Genomic DNA, 17,955 nt, shown 5'->3' on the forward strand with positions numbered 1-17,955 from the left:
ATTAGCTAAGCAATCCAATTCCCTTGATATAGCCTCTACCTTCTGCAGCAGACCTGCCAACTGACTACTTTAAACCCCTTCTTGCTGTGCACACCCAGTGTAATTTTCTGAGACTGGCCTCACTTACGGTTTGTCATCTGGGAGACACTACTACTACTGGCCTAAGCTTGTCTTGGGTCAGGGGAGTGACTCTACCATGGCTCTCATCGGTCACTTGTCATGGTACAGTAGTGACACAGCTGCTCTCTCCCTCTTGGCTCCAGACACTGATATCAGATCTTTGGTCCTTCCCCTCTGTCCTCCAGGCACCCACTCTCATGGTCAGCCATCTCCTCTCCTGCAGCTCTGTACCTGCTCTCCTCCTCAACTAGTTCAGCAGTATCTCCTCTCTGCAACAGTCCCTGCAGACACAGTCCCTGTGTTCTCGCATTGCGCCAAAAGACGTTGTCCCTTTTATCTCGGAGCCTCGGCCAATTCATAAGCAGCCCTTGAGCATGCATAGTTCTACTGTGTTGAAATTTGTTCGCAAATTTTAGCACACATGGTGATTTCAGCACACCTGCAGTCCATCTTCTAGCAACGTAACCATTTAGGGTGAGTCCCTGAAATATACTTTGGACAATGATTCTTCTAACAAGAGTCTTCAACTACACCACTGATATCAATGTCAAGTAGTAGGTCACAAGGCTGAGATCATCCTGATGGTCAGAACCTGTGAATCATGCATCTTCACATATTTATTTTGACAGAATTCCAAGCATCTATCAGGCTTATCTTCACACAACTTCTGTTGCAGGTGCAGCTTGTAAGTGGGGCCATTTGTGTGTCTTCAGGATCCTTATGACAGTTAGTTGACTCACGCCAATGCCTCCGATGTCAGTCTCCCTGTGCATGTCTGTGAGCTCTTCATGAAAGCGGCTAGCCCAACTGTCAACGGTTGGGGATCAGAATCCCTGCTCAGACGATTGGTACTCACTTTGTCCTGGACACTAGCAGTTTCCTTGAACTTCTGCATCAGTTTCCTGACAGTTCCCGCACTCACTGGTGGTCTTCCTTGATTGAAAGCCTCAATCAACTCATGTAAACATCTGTTACCAACCTTCAATTCTGGTTAAAGGCATCTTCTGGCACCTGAAAAGACATGCAATTAGTGTTTTTCCATACCAAAAAAAATTCAACATGACTTTATTAATGCTCAACTTGACATAAGCCTCAACTCTAAAATGGTTGCAAGTGTTAAAAAAATGACTGAAGAACTGCACCTATCAATTTGTGATGGAATTCTTCCCTTAAAATCATGTATCCAATGACCCCCTTTCCGTTGACGTTTCTTGAGTTGAATCAACGATGGCTAACACCAAGATGGCCAACTGATACCCCCATAAAGTCAAAAAGTTTTCCTCCCACCCATCTAAGTGTTCTATAAAGTTTCTTACTTTTATTGACTTTCATTCAGAATATATTCTGGGTGGCCCTGACTATTGAATCCCTACCAATATATAAAAAATGTCATGTGTTTACACGGTCCACAGATTTATGCAAGAAAAGGTAAAAAGAACACTTTAAGGACTCCTGCACACTGGCGAGAGCGATATTGGGCCATGATTCACGGCCCGATATTGCCCTTGCAATCCTTCTGAAAACCCCTGGATGCAAGTTGTTTTTCACATGGAAACAGCCTCGCATTACTGCGGGGCTTCTCTTCATCCCCGCCACGTCTGCTACAGCTGCGGCAGAAGATCATGATGTTCTCCTATTGTTCTCCTGCTGCTGGCCCCATTGAAAACATGTGGAAACCCCTGGATGCGACAGCCTCGCATTCCTGCCGGGCTGAAGGAACCCTCCGCCATGGCTTTCACAGCCGCGGCAGGAGATCACGGTCTTCTCTCATTGAAGACAGTGGGTGATATCACCCAGCATCGCAAGAGGGAAGACATTGCAAATTTGAATGAAACCATTTAAAAACATTGGTTTCATAATCATGCGTTTTCACTCACTCTCGTATTATGAGAAAATCACAGGATTTTCTCGTCAGTGTGAAGGAGCCCTAAGGCCACCTGCACATGGGTGGATTTGCATTGCGGAATCAGTGGTGGGCGTCCGCCTCCGGGTTTCCCCGCAAATACCATCTATAGCATGCTATAGAAAAGGGATTCTTCCTGCACAGAAGCAGAAACCAATTACTGTTTACGCTCACAAAGGAAAAATCGCAGCATGCTCCATTTTTGCGTGGATTCCATGCGAACAGCTTCCATGGAAGTCAATGGAAGCTGTGCAATCCGCAGCCCTTCCGCAATTGACAATGCAGGCGGCCTAAGACCATATTAAGATTGAAAGTAAATTGTTTAAACCCTATTATTTTGCAGTCCAATTTGGAAAAAAATTTGACTGTTGGCAAGTATGATAGATGTGATGCTCTGACAGACACACAAGCATGGGTACAGGCGCCAACTGTGGTGACCACATGGAGCCCTTTTACTAACTTCTGTGATAGAATGGCAAGCTTATATTTTAAGTCACAAACCAGAAAGAAGTTGTTTTAGTGTATAGAGACGGTGGCTTGCCCTGAATGGCGCTGTCGCCACTTTGAGTGTGGACAGAAGAGGAAGTGCTACGTTTTGTTTGCAGTTTGCCTATTCTCCTCCTGAGAGGCAATGGCATGAGTCACAGGAGGCCGCGTTGACTCTGGGCTCAACGTGGAATTGTTTGCAGGGATTAAAGCAAGGAAGTTACATGGGAATGTGCTTCATTCTTTATAAATCTACTACTCCAAGGCATTGCTGGGGCCTTCGCTCGCTGTACGCCTGGGCATGTCAGGCAGTCATTGGGTGGGCTCAACAAGTCCCTGCGATAGAGGAATAATATTTGTTTGCCGATATCCGTGGGGTTTGTCTCCCCATCGAATGAGATCAACAAGGAAAATTCAGAATCGGCTTGGGATTCCAGGAGTCAGCCTCTGGTTCTCCTGCACAGATCCTTCAATGTTTGAAGTATTTCATACTGTATGGTTCACTCTTCTTCCACTTTGTCTGTACATGATAAGATGCAAAATAATAGTCTTAAGAAAAGTGTGTTGCTGTGGATAGAGAGAACATTTACTTGAATCCAAGAAGTCTGTGAGTCATCCTCTTCAGTAAGAAATGTTATTCTTCAGTTTTGTATGATGAGAAAAGTGAGTGATAAACCATATGGCTGCTCACCTACTCATACTTGCCTTATCTGTTTAAACAGTGGGCGGCGACTAACAGAATGTTATTAAATCGGGAGAAATGCAAAGTCCTACATCTGGGCAAGAAAGATGAAAAAAGCACATACAGAATGGGTAGAATTGAGCTAAGCAGCAGTACATGTAAAAAAAAGGCTTGGGTATACTAATAGATTATAGACTGAACAGGAGTCAACAATGTGATGCAGCATCAAGAAATGCAAATGCAATTCTAGGATGTACTAAGAGAATCGTAGCATCTACATCATGTGCAGTAATAATCCCCCTCTACTCTTCGTTGGTCGGACATTATTTGGAATACGATGTCCAGTTCTGGGTACCCCAATTAAAAAAATACATCGACAAACTGGAGCAAGCTCAGAGAAGAGCTAGCAGGTTGGTGAGCGGTCTGCAAATCATGTCCTATGACGAACGGTTAAAGGATCTGGGAATGTTTAGCTTGCAAAAAAGAAGGCTGAGAGGAGACTTAATAGCGGTCTACACATATCTGAAGGGCTGTCACAGTGCAGAGGGATCAGCCCTATTCTTATCTGCACAAGGAAAGACTAGAAGCAATGAGATTAAACTGAAAAAGGGGAGACACCATTAGATATTAGAAAAAAATTTCTGACAGGGTGATCAAGGAGTGGAACAGGTTACCACGGGAGGTGGTGAGTTCTCCTTCAATTGAAGTCTTCAGACAGAGGCTCAATAGACATCTGTGTGGGATGATTTAGGTACTCCTGCATTGAGCAGGGAATTGGACCTGATGATCCTGGAGGTCCCTTTCCGACTGTATGTGTCACATTACAGCCAACACACTGTCAAGTCTCTTCCAGCACATCTTTGCTACTGTGAGTTTTATCCTGACTAGTTAGGGTTAATATCTCCTGTGTTTACTAGTTCGGGTTAATTAGTCCTGCAGCTGTTAGCTAAGGTAGTGGCTGGTGATTGACAGTTCTGTCAGTCAATCAGCTTCTTCCCTTTCCCAATGTAATCCAGCTCTTCCTGGCTGGGAGTTGCCAGTTATATTTCAGTGTCCCTGATCAAGTAAGCTTCCACGGTGCTCCTGTATTTCCTTTTTTTTTTCTTTTTCTTGCATTCTGTGTTCTCTTCATTTATTCATTGTCTGTTTCTGTTTGTCCCTTGTGTACTATACTCTGATTCCCCTCTAACTTTGAACCTGTCCTTGTGGAAGTAGTGGGGTTGTCCCTTTCGGGACAGGTGCTCTGCTATGAGGTGGGTTCTGTCGGAGGGGTTCAGAGTGCCCCTTTCTGATCGCTACCTCTTGTTTCTGTCTGCTCCTGCATCTAGCCACCTGGGTAGCAAGCTAACAGGTCAGTCCTGACTGCTCCAGTAAACTGAACACATTTTATCTGCCATAGAAAATGCTATAAATAAAAAGCAAAATAACAGGCAGAATGCTTTTTTTTCCTGTGTTTTTAGGAGGTGAAGTTAATAATAATAATAAAAAAAAAAGACCAAGTGATATGAGCCGAAAAATGGTACCAATGAAAACTACAGGTCGTCGCACAAAAGACAAGCCCTTACATAACGAAGTCCATGGAAAAATAAGAGTTCTGAGCCTTTGAATGCAGCGATGCTGAAAACCAATTACTTTCCCAAAAAGATTTTTATTTTGCAAAAGTAGAAAAACGTAAAAAAAAAAATAATTTTGATATTCTTGTAATTGGACTTGTAATTTTCGGGGGAGGGCTTGAAATATAAGGCCTACCCTGAAAATAAGCACTAGCTGCAGAAAAAAATAAATCCATCACCTAAGAACGCTATCCGGCTCCACTGCATCTTCTCCCCGCAACTGGTTTTCAGCATCTCTTCTGGCCGGGGATTGGAGAATCCTAGCCTCCAGGAAGTGCTGCCTTTGATTGGCTGAGTGCTGTGATGCTCTGCTCAGCCATTCATTGGCTGTGATTTATTCATCGCGTGCTGGCTCTGATTGGCTGAGGGCCTCAATATAGCCAATCAGAGGCGGCGCTTCTTGGAGACAGGGATTTTCTAATCCCCAGCCAGAAGAGATGCTAAAGAACAGTGTGGGGAAGAAGACAGGCCAGAGCCGGACAGCGCTTCTTAGGTGATGTATGTGTTTTTTTTTTTTTTGTTTTTTTTTCAGCAGCTAGGGCTTAGTTTAGGGCTTTTACAGTAGGATTTCCTACTGTCAAAGTTGCGTCGCACCGCACGAAAACCGAGTTTTCAAGCAATGTGATGCAACAGATAGGAAGGCTCCATAGGAAAACATGGGCAACAAATCCTCACGGGTCGCGGGCATATCGCCGGACCTGCGAGGTTTTTGTGTAGGGATGTCGCATGCTACAAAACATCGCAAATGTGAAGGAACTCCTAAGAAAGCATGGGCTTCACATACATGCGATTTGCAGCATTGTCACATCCCGAGAAAATCGTGCGACTTTGTTGCTCGTGTGAACGAGGCCTTACACCACACAGTGAATGCCATAAAAAAAAAACACTGGCAGATGTGTCACCTTATTATTCCCAAGAAATGATTAAACTATACAATACATTATATGTATCCCAAAACGGTACCAATAAAAACTGTAAGTTGTCACGTGATGAGCAAGCCTTCGTAAGGTCAGGTCAATGGATAAATAAGAAAAGTTGTGGCTTTTTAAAATGTGGAGATGGAAATCCCAAAATATTGTCTTTACGTGCATGTGGTATTCAAATACTTGAATTGATGGCCTTTATTTGATAAGAAGCTATGATCAGCTCTAGGGAAACCACGTACCGTATTGTTCGCTTTACAAAGGGGCGGCTCTCCTCTCCCCTGCTGTGTGATAGGGATTGCACATACAGCAGCTGCCCATAAGAACTGCTAATTAGTGAGCTGGAGGAACTGCTCCCCCACCAAAGGGCTCCTGGAAAGCTGGGTGAAAAGTAATAAGACCACTATTACAATTACATTCCCTGGATCCTGAATGGCAGGTTGACCTAGTGGTATATGCTTCATTCTGAGGCGGTACTACTGCTCTTTATGCCTCCCACACTGCCTGGTCTGAGTTCGAAATATTTTTTCCCTATTTTTCTCCCCTAAAACGTATGTCTGTCTTATGATCAGGTGCGTTTTAGGTCGCCTGCACATGGCCGGGTCGGATTCCGCATGCAGGATCCCACAGTGGAATCTGACCAATGCCCGTCCGGTGACCCCTGCGGACCTGTCCATAGTGTTTCTTCATCTGCAATGCGGATGTGCCAGCCGGCGCACATGCGCAGTACAGATGATGCCACGCCGCTACTAGGCAATGACGCAGATTCCACGGCCCCTCTGCAGCTGTCACTGCGGACGGGCCGCTGATCAGACGGCTTCCATCGACTTCAATGGAAGCCGTCCTTGCAGAATCTAGCCCAAAATAGAGCATGCTGTGACTCCCCCCGCCCGCGAGCGGAAAATCACTATGGCTTTCCACTCGTGTGCATGGAAACCCGCTTTTACATAGCATGCTATGGCCGGTATTTGCTGCGGAATCCGGAGGCGGATGCCAGCTCTAGATTCTGCAATGCAAATCCAGTCGTGTGCATTGGGCCTTAAAAAGCAAAAAATACGGCATGTGCGGTCCTCTAACTCATAGAGGAGGTCCTGAACATAGAACCCCCTCTACAATGTCTCTACGGCCTACTAGGGCATATGTACAGGGATTGTCTTCTTGAGACCAGCCTCGTTAGTGGCCTGATCTTCATTGTATATTCACATGATCCTAAACTAGAATACAAATAAATCCATAATAATCTCTGTAAACAGCAACTGGCCTGCTTGTTGGTGGTTTCCAGGTAGGAATAAAAAGTGGAGTCCAAGTTGGAGCGTCATACATGGAGCAGATTGCATCTGTGCATCCTCCATAATGTCCCCACTGTATGTTCTGTTTCTCTCGATTTGATCTTTGACGTCTGTTTTTTCTCTTTCCTTTGCAGATGGCATCTCTAAGCATCTCTGCATCATCACTAACATAAAGGAAGAGGCGGTACAGATTGGTTTTCGGCTTCACGAAAACCTGAAATCTCATATAAAGGTAAACAAATCCTTCACGGGTCCCGTGGAATTCATTGAATTTTTGTTTCATCATTTGGGAAATTCTCAGCCAAAATTTTTGAAGCAAAGTCCATAAAATACTCCACTAGCAGGTGTTCGTTCTACACGAATGTGTTACATCACTGCGGCTAGGTAAACCATCAATAAACCTAGAAGGATCCAATTCTCTGCCTTGCTTGGACCAACAAGGTTCTGGATTATTGGACTTTTTGAGCCCTGCTTGTTGACTTCCGTATAATACTTAAGGCCTGTTTTTAGATCACGCCTTAATGCATTTTTAGCATATATTTTTCTATATGTTTGTATCCACTTTTGCATCAATACAGTTTTTGTTTTTCGATGTAAAGTCTTCTTTACTTTAGAAAGTTTGTTGATTGAATTTTTTTTCCATTTAACCCTTTGCAATCCAATTTTGGATTCAGGGTTTCCTAGGGGGTTTTCTCTTTCTACCATTATACAATGGCACCATCTGCTGGCTAGAGCCAGTACTACGGTATGGGAAATGCTGGAGAGGCCCCCTGACAACATAGCGGCCAGTAATCTACAGTAAGAATACCATGCCGGACCTCTTCCGACATCGGAGCTGAATAGCCTTCAATCAGAATGTCTTTAGACGTCAGATAGTGGATTGGAAAGGGTTAAGGCTCTATTCACACCGGCGATTTTTCCGTTCTATTTTCAGACCAAAATCGCATGGGAATAAAATACATTGATTTTAAATTGTATAGTTATATGGGTTTTTTTTTTTTTTTTAAATCCCAGACAGACTTTCTAGATTGACTGACTTAAATCAATGACTGCATTAATAGGAAGCAGCTTGCACAATGCAAGTGTGATCCGTTTTTAATGCACGTAACCATTGGGACCATTTTTTATTTTTGAAAATTATGTGAATTGCAATAGCCCTTGTAAGGCCTAAGGGCTTATTCACATGAGTGTATATTGGCCGCCGTTTTCATAGCAGATCAATATATGCTACCATCTGAGCTGTCTTCCCTGCCCCTCGCCGGCTCACCTCCTCTATCCTCACCTCTGACTGTTTGCAGTGGGAGGAAACGGGGGCAGAGTTAAGCTCACACCCCTCCCATTGTCTGTAGCCAGCAATGGGAGGGGGCTGGATGGGGGACAGAGCTTAGCTCTGTCCCCTGCCCTCCCATTGCGAACAGCTGGAAGGGAAGGAAGGAGAAGACAGCTCTGACGGTAGCGTATATCGGCCGGCCGTGAAACCGGCGGCCAATATACGCTCCTATGAATAAGCCCTAAGGCATTTGATTAAAAAAAAGTACATGTTGTACGTACAGCTCTAAGATTCCATACATTTTCTATTGACTATAATGTAATAAAAAAAGTATGTTTCCAGGCTTTCTTTTTGTGGGACAGAATAGTATGGTTTGCTTTGATTTTGTATCCCTCATAAAAACGTACGCCGACATAATGAAGGTCAAATGTAGTTAAAACTTTGTATTTTTACCTTTTTTTTTTTACTAATTCTAGTCTATGGGTATATCCAACACGATGTTGTAATACAGATGGCCGAATTGGGATGTGAACAGCCCCCATTGGGGTCACTGCTAATGTTTCTAGTTTGTCACTACCAGCTCAGAGCGATTACAGTAGCAAAAAGAACCCTATTACTAGTAGGATGTACCAGAATTGGCATCGGATGTGGGAGCTGAGGGGCTCAACAGTCATCATGGTGCACCAACATAATATTATAACCCAGGAGGAACAGATCGTTTCATCTGGAGGACCATTTCATGCAGTATTTAGTTGGGGCCAACAATCGTTTTTGTTGGGGACTTTAGACAGTTGGGGTCTCCTCTTGGATAGACCGGACCCAGCATTTAGGACTCCATAAGCTAGTGTTTGTCTGTAGCAGTGGGCGAGGATCTATCATCAGATGTTACCTGATGATCATCACATTGGAGAAACTTTCACACATCACATTACGAGAGAAAACAAATCAAAGGAGTGCTACAACTATCTATACTCTACATTAGGGATTCACCTCCTTGGTGCTCGACTGCAACGCCTCAAGTGCCCTGAAAGCCCTAATAAGATCTGTTATCAGCATTACTCTGCTTGCTGACCATTTCCAAGTAACAGGCAAGGGGTTGTACAAGTTCCTTTTTTTAAATTCCTGCTCCCCATACAGTACCTAAACCTAATGAAAGCTCATCTATTCACCTCTCCTGGTTCCCCACAACTCCAGTGTCCCTGCTCTGTTCTCTGTGCCAGGTCTATGTTGGTAGGGTCAGCCTTTTTATGGCATGGCACAGGCTGTGCAGCCCATCGTAGGGAAGACCGGAGGATGTGGCACTGGAGCTGTGGGGACCCAGGAGAGGTGAATATATGATCTTATCCCTACTTAATGCAAAATCAAAATGTGTATTTGTATCCATGTGCTGTCTGTGTTAATTCATGGACAGCACACGGACCCATTATGACCTATGGGCTATGCGCACTGGCACTTTTTCACTTAGACCGATGGTCCATGTAGAAAACCCATTATGTGTTCTATTCTTGTCTGTATCACAGAAGGCAATTAGGACATGCAAATGCATGTCACTGTGCTGGCCGTTCGTACATCGGACCGCACACGGACGGGTGTCTGATGTAAGTACCATGCCAACCTCTGGGGCGCAACTCGCACAAATGGCATGTGTGCGCGCGACCGTACTACTACTTCCAGAAGTTCAGTAATCCGTTTGACATTCCCTGTAATGAGGGTCATACTAGTTGTCACTCCGCCTTCCCAAAAACCGATATGACTAGGGCTGCTAAAACAAATGGGCTTCAGCATTCATCTGAGTACGGTGCCTGTTCAGCTGTTTCCAGCACTGCTTGCAGCGGAGCCTGGGCTCCATAGAAAGTCTGTGGGGTCCGTACGCCACTTGCAATGGCGGCTGAATGTGCACCGCGCTCAGTGAATGCTTCTGCCCATTAGTTTTTGCGATCAGTGAGGGTCTTGGCACCTGGACCCCTACTGATCATTATGGCATGTCAGAAGTTGTTAAAAAATTTAGTTCTACTTTAATTTTCTACTTGGGGGCACATAGAGGAACCATTCTAATAATCAGTAGGGGAATTGTTGTAATGTTTAGTAGGACAGCGGCTCGGAAAGTGCCAATAATTCTGAGCACACTTCGGACTGAACGGTGTTGTCACTTTGCTTCTCCCTCTCTTCTTGGCAGTACAGCACCGTGTAGAACGGTTTAGGCAGGTGTGGGGAAAGTGCTGCAAAGTAAGAATGCTTTTAAAAAATAGAAGTGGTAATCGCTTATTATTGTCAATTAACAAAATACAAAGTGAACGAACAAAAGAGAAATCTAAATCACATCAATATTTGGTGTGACTGACGTTCACCTTTAGAAGCAGCATCAGTTCTTCTAGGTACACTTGCGCACAGTTTTTGAAGGAACTTGGCAGGGAGGTGGATGTTGGCTTGCTCAAATTATTCTGTCTCTTCATGTAATCCTAGACCAACTCAATAATGTTATTGGGACCACGCTCCCCAACATGCTTCACTGCTGCCTGCAGACACTCATTAGTGTACTGCTCTGCACCATGCATCACTGCTGCCTACAGACACTCATTATTGTCCTGCTCTCCACCATGCTTCACTGCTGCCTGCAGACACTCATTATTGTCCCGCTCTCCACCATGCTTCACTGCTATCTGCAGACACTCATTAGTGTACTGCTCTGCACCATGAATCACTGCTGCCTACAGACACTTATTATTGTCCCGCTCTCCACCATGCTTCACTGCTGTCTGCAGACACTCATTAGTGTACTGCTTTCCACCATGCTTCACTGCTGCCTGCAGACACTCATTATTGTACTGCTCTCCACCATGTATCACTGCTGCCTACAGATGCTCATTATTTTCCAGCTCCCCACATGCTTCACTGCTGTCTGCAGACACTTATTAGTGTACCACTCTTCCCCATGCTTCACTGCTGTCTGCAGACACTCATTATTGTACCACTCTTCCCCATGCTTCACTGCTGTCTGCAGACACTCATTATTGTACCGCTCTCCACCATGCTTCACTGCTGTCTGCAGACAATCCTTATTGTACCACTCTTCCCCATGCTTCACTGCTGTCTGCAGACACTCATTATTGTACCACTCTTCCCCATGCTTTACTGCTGCCTGCAGACACTCATTATTGTACCGCTCTCTACCATGCTTCACTGCTGCCTGCAGTCACTCAGTATTATACCGCTCTCCACCATGCTTCACTGCTGTCTGCAGACACTCTTTAGTGTCCCGCACCCCACCATGCTTTACTGCTGTCTGCAGACACTCTTTATTGTCCCGCACCCCACCATGCTTCACTGCTGTCTGCGGACACTCGTTGTTGTACAGCTAAATATTTCACATTTTAACTCCTCAGTCCAGAGCACCTGCAGCCATTCCTCTGCACCCCAGTTCCTATGTTTTCGTGCATAGTTGATTGCCTATCCAGCCATGCCTATAAAAATTTTGCAAAAAAACCAAAATCCTTTTGCCATATTTATAATAGAATCTGAATAATAAAACAAAAAAAACATATTTGGTATCGCTATGTCCGTAAAAGTTCAAACTATCAAAGTAATGCCTTATTTACCCCGCACGGTCAACGTCGTAAAAAAAAAAACCCGCCAGGATTGCAATTTTTTTGGTCACCCAGTCTCTAAGAAAAAATGTAATAAAAAGCGATCAAAAAGTCGTATGTACTCCAAAAAGGTACCAATGCAAACTAAAGGTTGTCCGGCACAAAATGAGCCCTTGCCCAACTATGTGGATGGAAAAATAAAAGACATTGCTGTCAGAAGATGGCAGCCGGAGAAAAAAATATATATCTTTGGAAAAAAATAAAAGTAGTACAACAAAAAAAAACTATATAACGCTAGTATTGTGATCATACGACTTCTAGAATAAAGTTGTCATGTCATTTTTGTTGCAGTGTGTATACCGTAGAAACAAGACGCACTGAAAGATGAAAGAAAAAAAAAAGATTGTACCATTTCACTCTTTTCAGTACATTATATAGTACTTTTCAATGGTACAACTCGTCCTGCAAAAAACAAGCCCTCAGACATCTACGTCGATGGATCGATCAGAGTTATAACTTTTTAAAAGGGGGCAGGAAAAAATGAAAATGGGGGGGGGGGGGTCAGCTTCCTTAAGGGGTTAATGGGGCTTTCCAACTATTCTGTCTTTCCAGGACATGTGACTGCTGTGGCCGGTGATTTAAAAAAATCACCGAATGAGACCATACTTCTTGTACAAAATACAAGGGCACGATTGGCTGCAGCAGTCACATGTCCTGGTCAGCAGCAATCGGGAAGGACAAAGTGGTTGTGGAACAATTTAAAGTGGTGGGACAACCCTTTTAATAAATTGTGGTTCCACATTCAGGACCCTCACTTAGTGGGCAGATCATAGAGTGGGTACAAAGAGCTTCTCACGTTCTGTAGGACCTGGCATGACAGGGGCAGCCCATTGGTGTCAGTGTGTAGTATTTCACTTCCCTTATGGTGGCGCTGCAAGGAAATTGAACACTTCTTACCAAGTTCTCCCACAGCTGATCAGTAACACCCCCTTTAAGGACTAGAGCATTTTTGAAGTCCTCCCAGATAAAGTTTATAAACTTCATAGGTGATTTCTATAAATCTGCCGGAGACATTAATATTCTCTCAGTGGGAGGATGACGGCAGTGAGTCCGCTCTGTGATCTTGCGCTATACATATGCCGGAGATGTACAGTAGCTGTCAGTGGACTTGGGATGGATGAATTACTCCGCATGTCTGTCAGCGATATTCTGGGCTTCTGGATCTGGGTCACTGAATGTCCTCTCCACTCAGCTGCCTATAAATATTCAGTGATTAAGTATACACCCTGCTGCTGATATTGTACCTCACACGGGAGTGATCTCCAACACATTCTCTTTCATCAAGGTCATATCTGTCTTTATGGTTACTTCCCAGACTTCTACTCCTTCCGAGGAGCCAGAATGATGTCATACAGTTTGCTATAAATGAAGTTTAGACTTTTCATTATACAAAGTTCTACAACTTTCTTTCAGTTCCTCGCTATTTTTAGGATCTCTGATTGCCGTCGGTGATTGGGATTATTTACCTCCACAGCCTTAGTCTTAACCCTTTGCAATCCAATTTTGGATTCAGGGTTTCCTAGGGGGTCTTTTCTTTCTGCCATTATACAATGGCCCCATCTGCTGGCTAGAGCCAGTACTGTGGTATTGGACATGCTGGAGAGGCCCCCCAAGAACATAGCAGCCAGTAATATACAGTAAGAATACCCTGCCGGAAGTCTTCCGACATCAGAGCTGTACAGGCTTTAATCAGAATGTCTTTAGACGTCAGACAGTGGATTGGAAAGGGTTAATACTTGCCCAAACTGTCAGTTTCCATAAATTGTATCCTATTTATATAGTGCTTGTGACCTAAGCAGCCTGACTCCATATATTGGACTTGCACTGATACATTGTAACAAACTATCAGGACACTAGAGAAATGTGTTCTGCTGATATGTTTAGATCACAGAGCATTGTCTGCACTGGATACAATTGTAGCAAACCCTCATCTGTGAGAAGTGTGAAATCTTTTTCCACACTTTATCTTGGAAAACCCCCAAACCACCTTTTAATTTTTTTTTTTTTTTTTTAAATAAATGGATCCCCCATAGCACAACATAACAAAGGAGCTGATACTCTCCTCTCCCCGTTCGCATGGGATGGGGATAGGGTTGTCAGCTACTTGGTTACTCACAGGCTGGACGGTAATTTATGTCCAAAGGCCGATGCAGGTATTTATTTTGTTTTACCAGACATATTAAACCTTTGCAATCCAATTTTGGATTCAGGGTTTCCTAGGGGGCGTTCTCCTTCTGCCATTTTACAATGGCCCCATCTGCTGGCAAAAATCAGTACTGCAGTATGGGACATGCTGGAGAGGCCCCCGACAACAGAGCGTCTAGAAATATACAGTAAGAAAACCCTGCTGGACGTCTTACGACTTCTGAGCTGTACAGCCTTTAATCAGAATGTCTTCAGATGTCAGACAGCGGATTGGAAAGGGTTAATAGGCAGTAAAAAATAGTTGTCAACTAAGAGCAGGGATGGGCATCAACACCGCACCATCTAGTATGTCTGCATCTCTCTCTGTCTCTTTCATCACAGCTGTGATTATGGCAGCAGGGGCGGGAGCTGGAGAGAGGGTGAGTAACATATTAGATGCTGTCGGGTTCCTGCAGGTCCAGGGGGCACTATTACTATTGAGGCTACTGAGGAGTGCACAATTACGATTGGGGCAACCACAGGGGGCACTATTTCTATTGGAGCCATTATTGGGGCATTATTACTACTGGCGGCACTATTACTATTGAATGTACTAATGGGTACACAACAGCTATTAGGGCCACTACTGGAGGACATTATTACTTCTGGGGCACTATTACTATTTGCACCACTCCTGGGGGCACTACTACTACTGAGGCTACTGAAGGGTGCACAGTTACTATTGGGGGACACTAACTATTGGGGCTACTGAGGGGTGCACAATTACTATTGGAGCCACTACTGGAGGCACCATTACTATTGAGGCTACTAAAGCATGCACAATTACTATTAGAGCCGCTACTGGTGGACATTATTACTATTGGGGCTATTACTGTGGGGGCATAGTTGCTATTAAGGCTACTGAGATGTGCACTATTACTATTGGAGTCACTATTGGGGAACTCTTTTGGCACCACTACTGAGGGCACTACTGGTATTACTATTGGGGCAACAACTGGGGGAACTGTTACTATTGTGCTTACTACTGAGAGCACTATTACTATTGAGGCCACAACTGGGGGCATTATTATTATTGTGCTTACTACTGGTGGACACTATTACTGCTGAGGGCACTAGTACTATTTAGGCAACCACTGAGGCACTATTACTATTGTACTTACTACTGGTGGACAGTATTACTGCTGAGGGCACTATTACTATTGGGGCAACAACTGGGGGCACTATTACTATTGTATTTACTACTGATGGACAGTATTACTGCTGGAGCCACTATTACTATTGGGGCAACAACTGGGGGCACTATTACTATTGTGCTTACCACTGAGAGCACTATTACTATTGAGGCCACAACTGGGGGTACTATTACTATTGTACTTACTACTGGTGGACAGTATTACTGCTGAGGGCACTATTACTATTGAGGCCACACCTGGGGGCACTATTAGTATTGTGCTTACTACTGGTGGAAACTATTACTACTGAGGGCACTATTACTATTGGGGCAACAACTGGGGGCACTATTACTATTGTGCTTACCATTGAGAGCACTATTACTATTGAGGCCACAACTGGGGGCACTATTAGTATTGTGCTTACTCCTGGTGGACACTATTACTGCTGAGGGCACTATTACTATTTGGGCCATGACTTGGGGCACTATCAGTATTGGGGGGCATAGTAACTAGTTGCTGCCACTAGCATAGCTGAGATAGACATATTTTGTGATGCACCCTTAACCACACCCCCTATTACCATGGTTGGTATTTTTTGTGACAAGGGTGGCAACCCTAGGTGGGGAGGTTTGTGGACTTTCTGTCACATTGAAGAATACTACTGTCCGCCCCTCCCAGTCTAGAATGAATGATAATAGAAGAACATAGATGGTATTGACCTACACAGCGAATGGCGAGAAGACAAACTGCATGTTGTTCGTTGTTCTATTCCAGCAGATGGGATTGTACAGACTGTTATTGCAGTAATGGTATTTCTGTTCTCTTTGTAGCACGTGAAGGCGATTTCATTATCGATGTGCAGAACCGTCCAGGACATGCAGAACATATTTCAGGGACAATGCTACAACTTTGTGTATATAAATGTGAGTTCAGTATTGGGCTGCAGGGGGCACTTTCCCCCGATTATTAGAAGATCAGTAAATGAGAAGTACATTAAATGATTTGTAAATGTAGGTACTACAGATGTAGCAATCACTAACATGACTGGAACACATCGTGATAACTGTATTTACAGCATTGCAGTACAATGTAGTTAAATGGGTTTTCTGGGCTGTTTCTATGGGTGACCTAGCCTCTGGATAGGACATCAGTAGTTGACTGCCTGGGGTTCGGTGCTGAGGACGATCAACTGTTCGGGTAGCCACTGTCAGCACGAAAACACAAAGTACAGAGCAGAAACCGATCCCGTAGATCCGATCCCGGTGCAGTGGCCGGTGCTGATAATTGCAGGTGCAGCTCTCATTGATTTAAGCAGATGCCCGAACAGCTGGTTGGCTGGAGTCTGTCACTTGGCATCCTGCCAATCAACTGTTTATGACCTATCGTGAGGATCAGGATAAGTCCTCAAGGAAGGTATCGGGTTATTAGAGACTAGTAATTTCTAGGAAATCATAGCACCAGTGTTTCTGGTGGTGCAATGTGCTACACAGCTCTGCTACATGCATGTCACACACACACAGCTCTGCTACATGCACGTCACACACACACAGTTCTGCTAGATACATTGTTCATCCCATACAACAGGGATCACAAGCAGCACAGCACTTGGGATAAAGGATCTGTGATGATGTCGCCTTCAAGCTTCATTTCTATCACTTAGCTCTCTCAGGATCTGTAGTATATTGAAGCCTGCATTACACATTAACACAGTATTTAGGGCCGAAAAAAGACTTGTGTCTGTCCAGTTCAGTCTATTACCCCTTCAGTGTTGATCCAGAGGAAGGCAAAATACCCCAATGAGTTAAAAGCCAATTTTCCTCATTTTAAGGAAACAATCCTTCCTGACTTCAATCTGGCGATCAGAATAATCCCCAGATCACCGGCCCTTTTGAAGTAATTAGTGATAAAACATGTATTATTGTAACGCTCAACAGAGACATCCAGACCCCTCTTAAACATTAGCAAGTTCACTATCACCACGTCCTCAGGCAGATAGTTCCATAGTCTCACTGCTCTTACAGTAAAGAACCTCCTTCTATGTCTGTGATAAAACCTTCTTTCCTCTATATGTAGAGGGCGTCCCCTTGTTACAGTCACAGTCCTGGGTATAAACAGATGATGGGAGAGATCTCTGTATTGTCCCTTGATATATTTATACATAGTAGATAGGATGCCCCTCAGCCGTCTTTTATTCTATAGGACCTCTTATTATACACCTCATCTCACAATAGTTTTGATTCTTTTCCTTTCGGTTGTCAAAGTCCAGATTATATCCCTCAGTTCTGTGTCTGGATTTTATATTTTTCCCTGCCCCCAAAGGTGTAGTATAAGACTCCTGAGCAGCCATCATGTCCGTTTTACTGAAAAGGCTTCATTTTTTTCTGCTCTTCTGTGATTTCTACCAGTTTTTTCTTCAGTCTTTTTTAAAATGTAATTTTCTTATTTTTCACTTTAAGGTGACGGATTCGGATCTGGAAGAATCTTGTAAACTTATCGATTTACTCCAGGCAGCTCAGGCTGGTGCCTCCTATCAATCTGTAGTTGTGTCAGTAAGTACCCATAAAGCCTCCAGGAAAATGTTCTAATACAGGGTCCTTACAAATGATCTTCTTGATTTGAAACACTTCAAAGTCCTGTTTAACGACACTCGGATACATAAATTTGATATCAATGGTGACAGAAACTTAAAAAGTCTTATTTAGCAAAAC

The 17,955-nt window shown here is 44.0% G+C and overlaps 1 protein-coding gene across 4 annotated transcripts in view; it reads left to right on the forward strand.

Moving 5' to 3' along the window:
- CRPPA (CDP-L-ribitol pyrophosphorylase A) overlaps positions 1-17,955 on the forward strand; it is a 154,631-nt gene that overhangs the window by 73,047 nt on the left and 63,629 nt on the right. For 3 of the 4 annotated variants that reach the window (XM_066585687.1, XM_066585688.1, XM_066585691.1), the window contains 3 exons: positions 7,151-7,248; positions 16,078-16,170; positions 17,704-17,796. In XM_066585687.1, the coding sequence (XP_066441784.1) occupies positions 7,151-7,248; positions 16,078-16,170; positions 17,704-17,796 (284 nt within the window). The remainder of the gene's footprint in view (positions 1-7,150; positions 7,249-16,077; positions 16,171-17,703; positions 17,797-17,955) is intronic. The other variant, XM_066585690.1, reaches the window with a different exon arrangement.

This window comes from Eleutherodactylus coqui, chromosome 12 (genome assembly GCF_035609145.1).
Source record: "Eleutherodactylus coqui strain aEleCoq1 chromosome 12, aEleCoq1.hap1, whole genome shotgun sequence".
In the NCBI taxonomy this organism is placed as follows: Eukaryota; Metazoa; Chordata; class Amphibia; order Anura; family Eleutherodactylidae; genus Eleutherodactylus; species Eleutherodactylus coqui.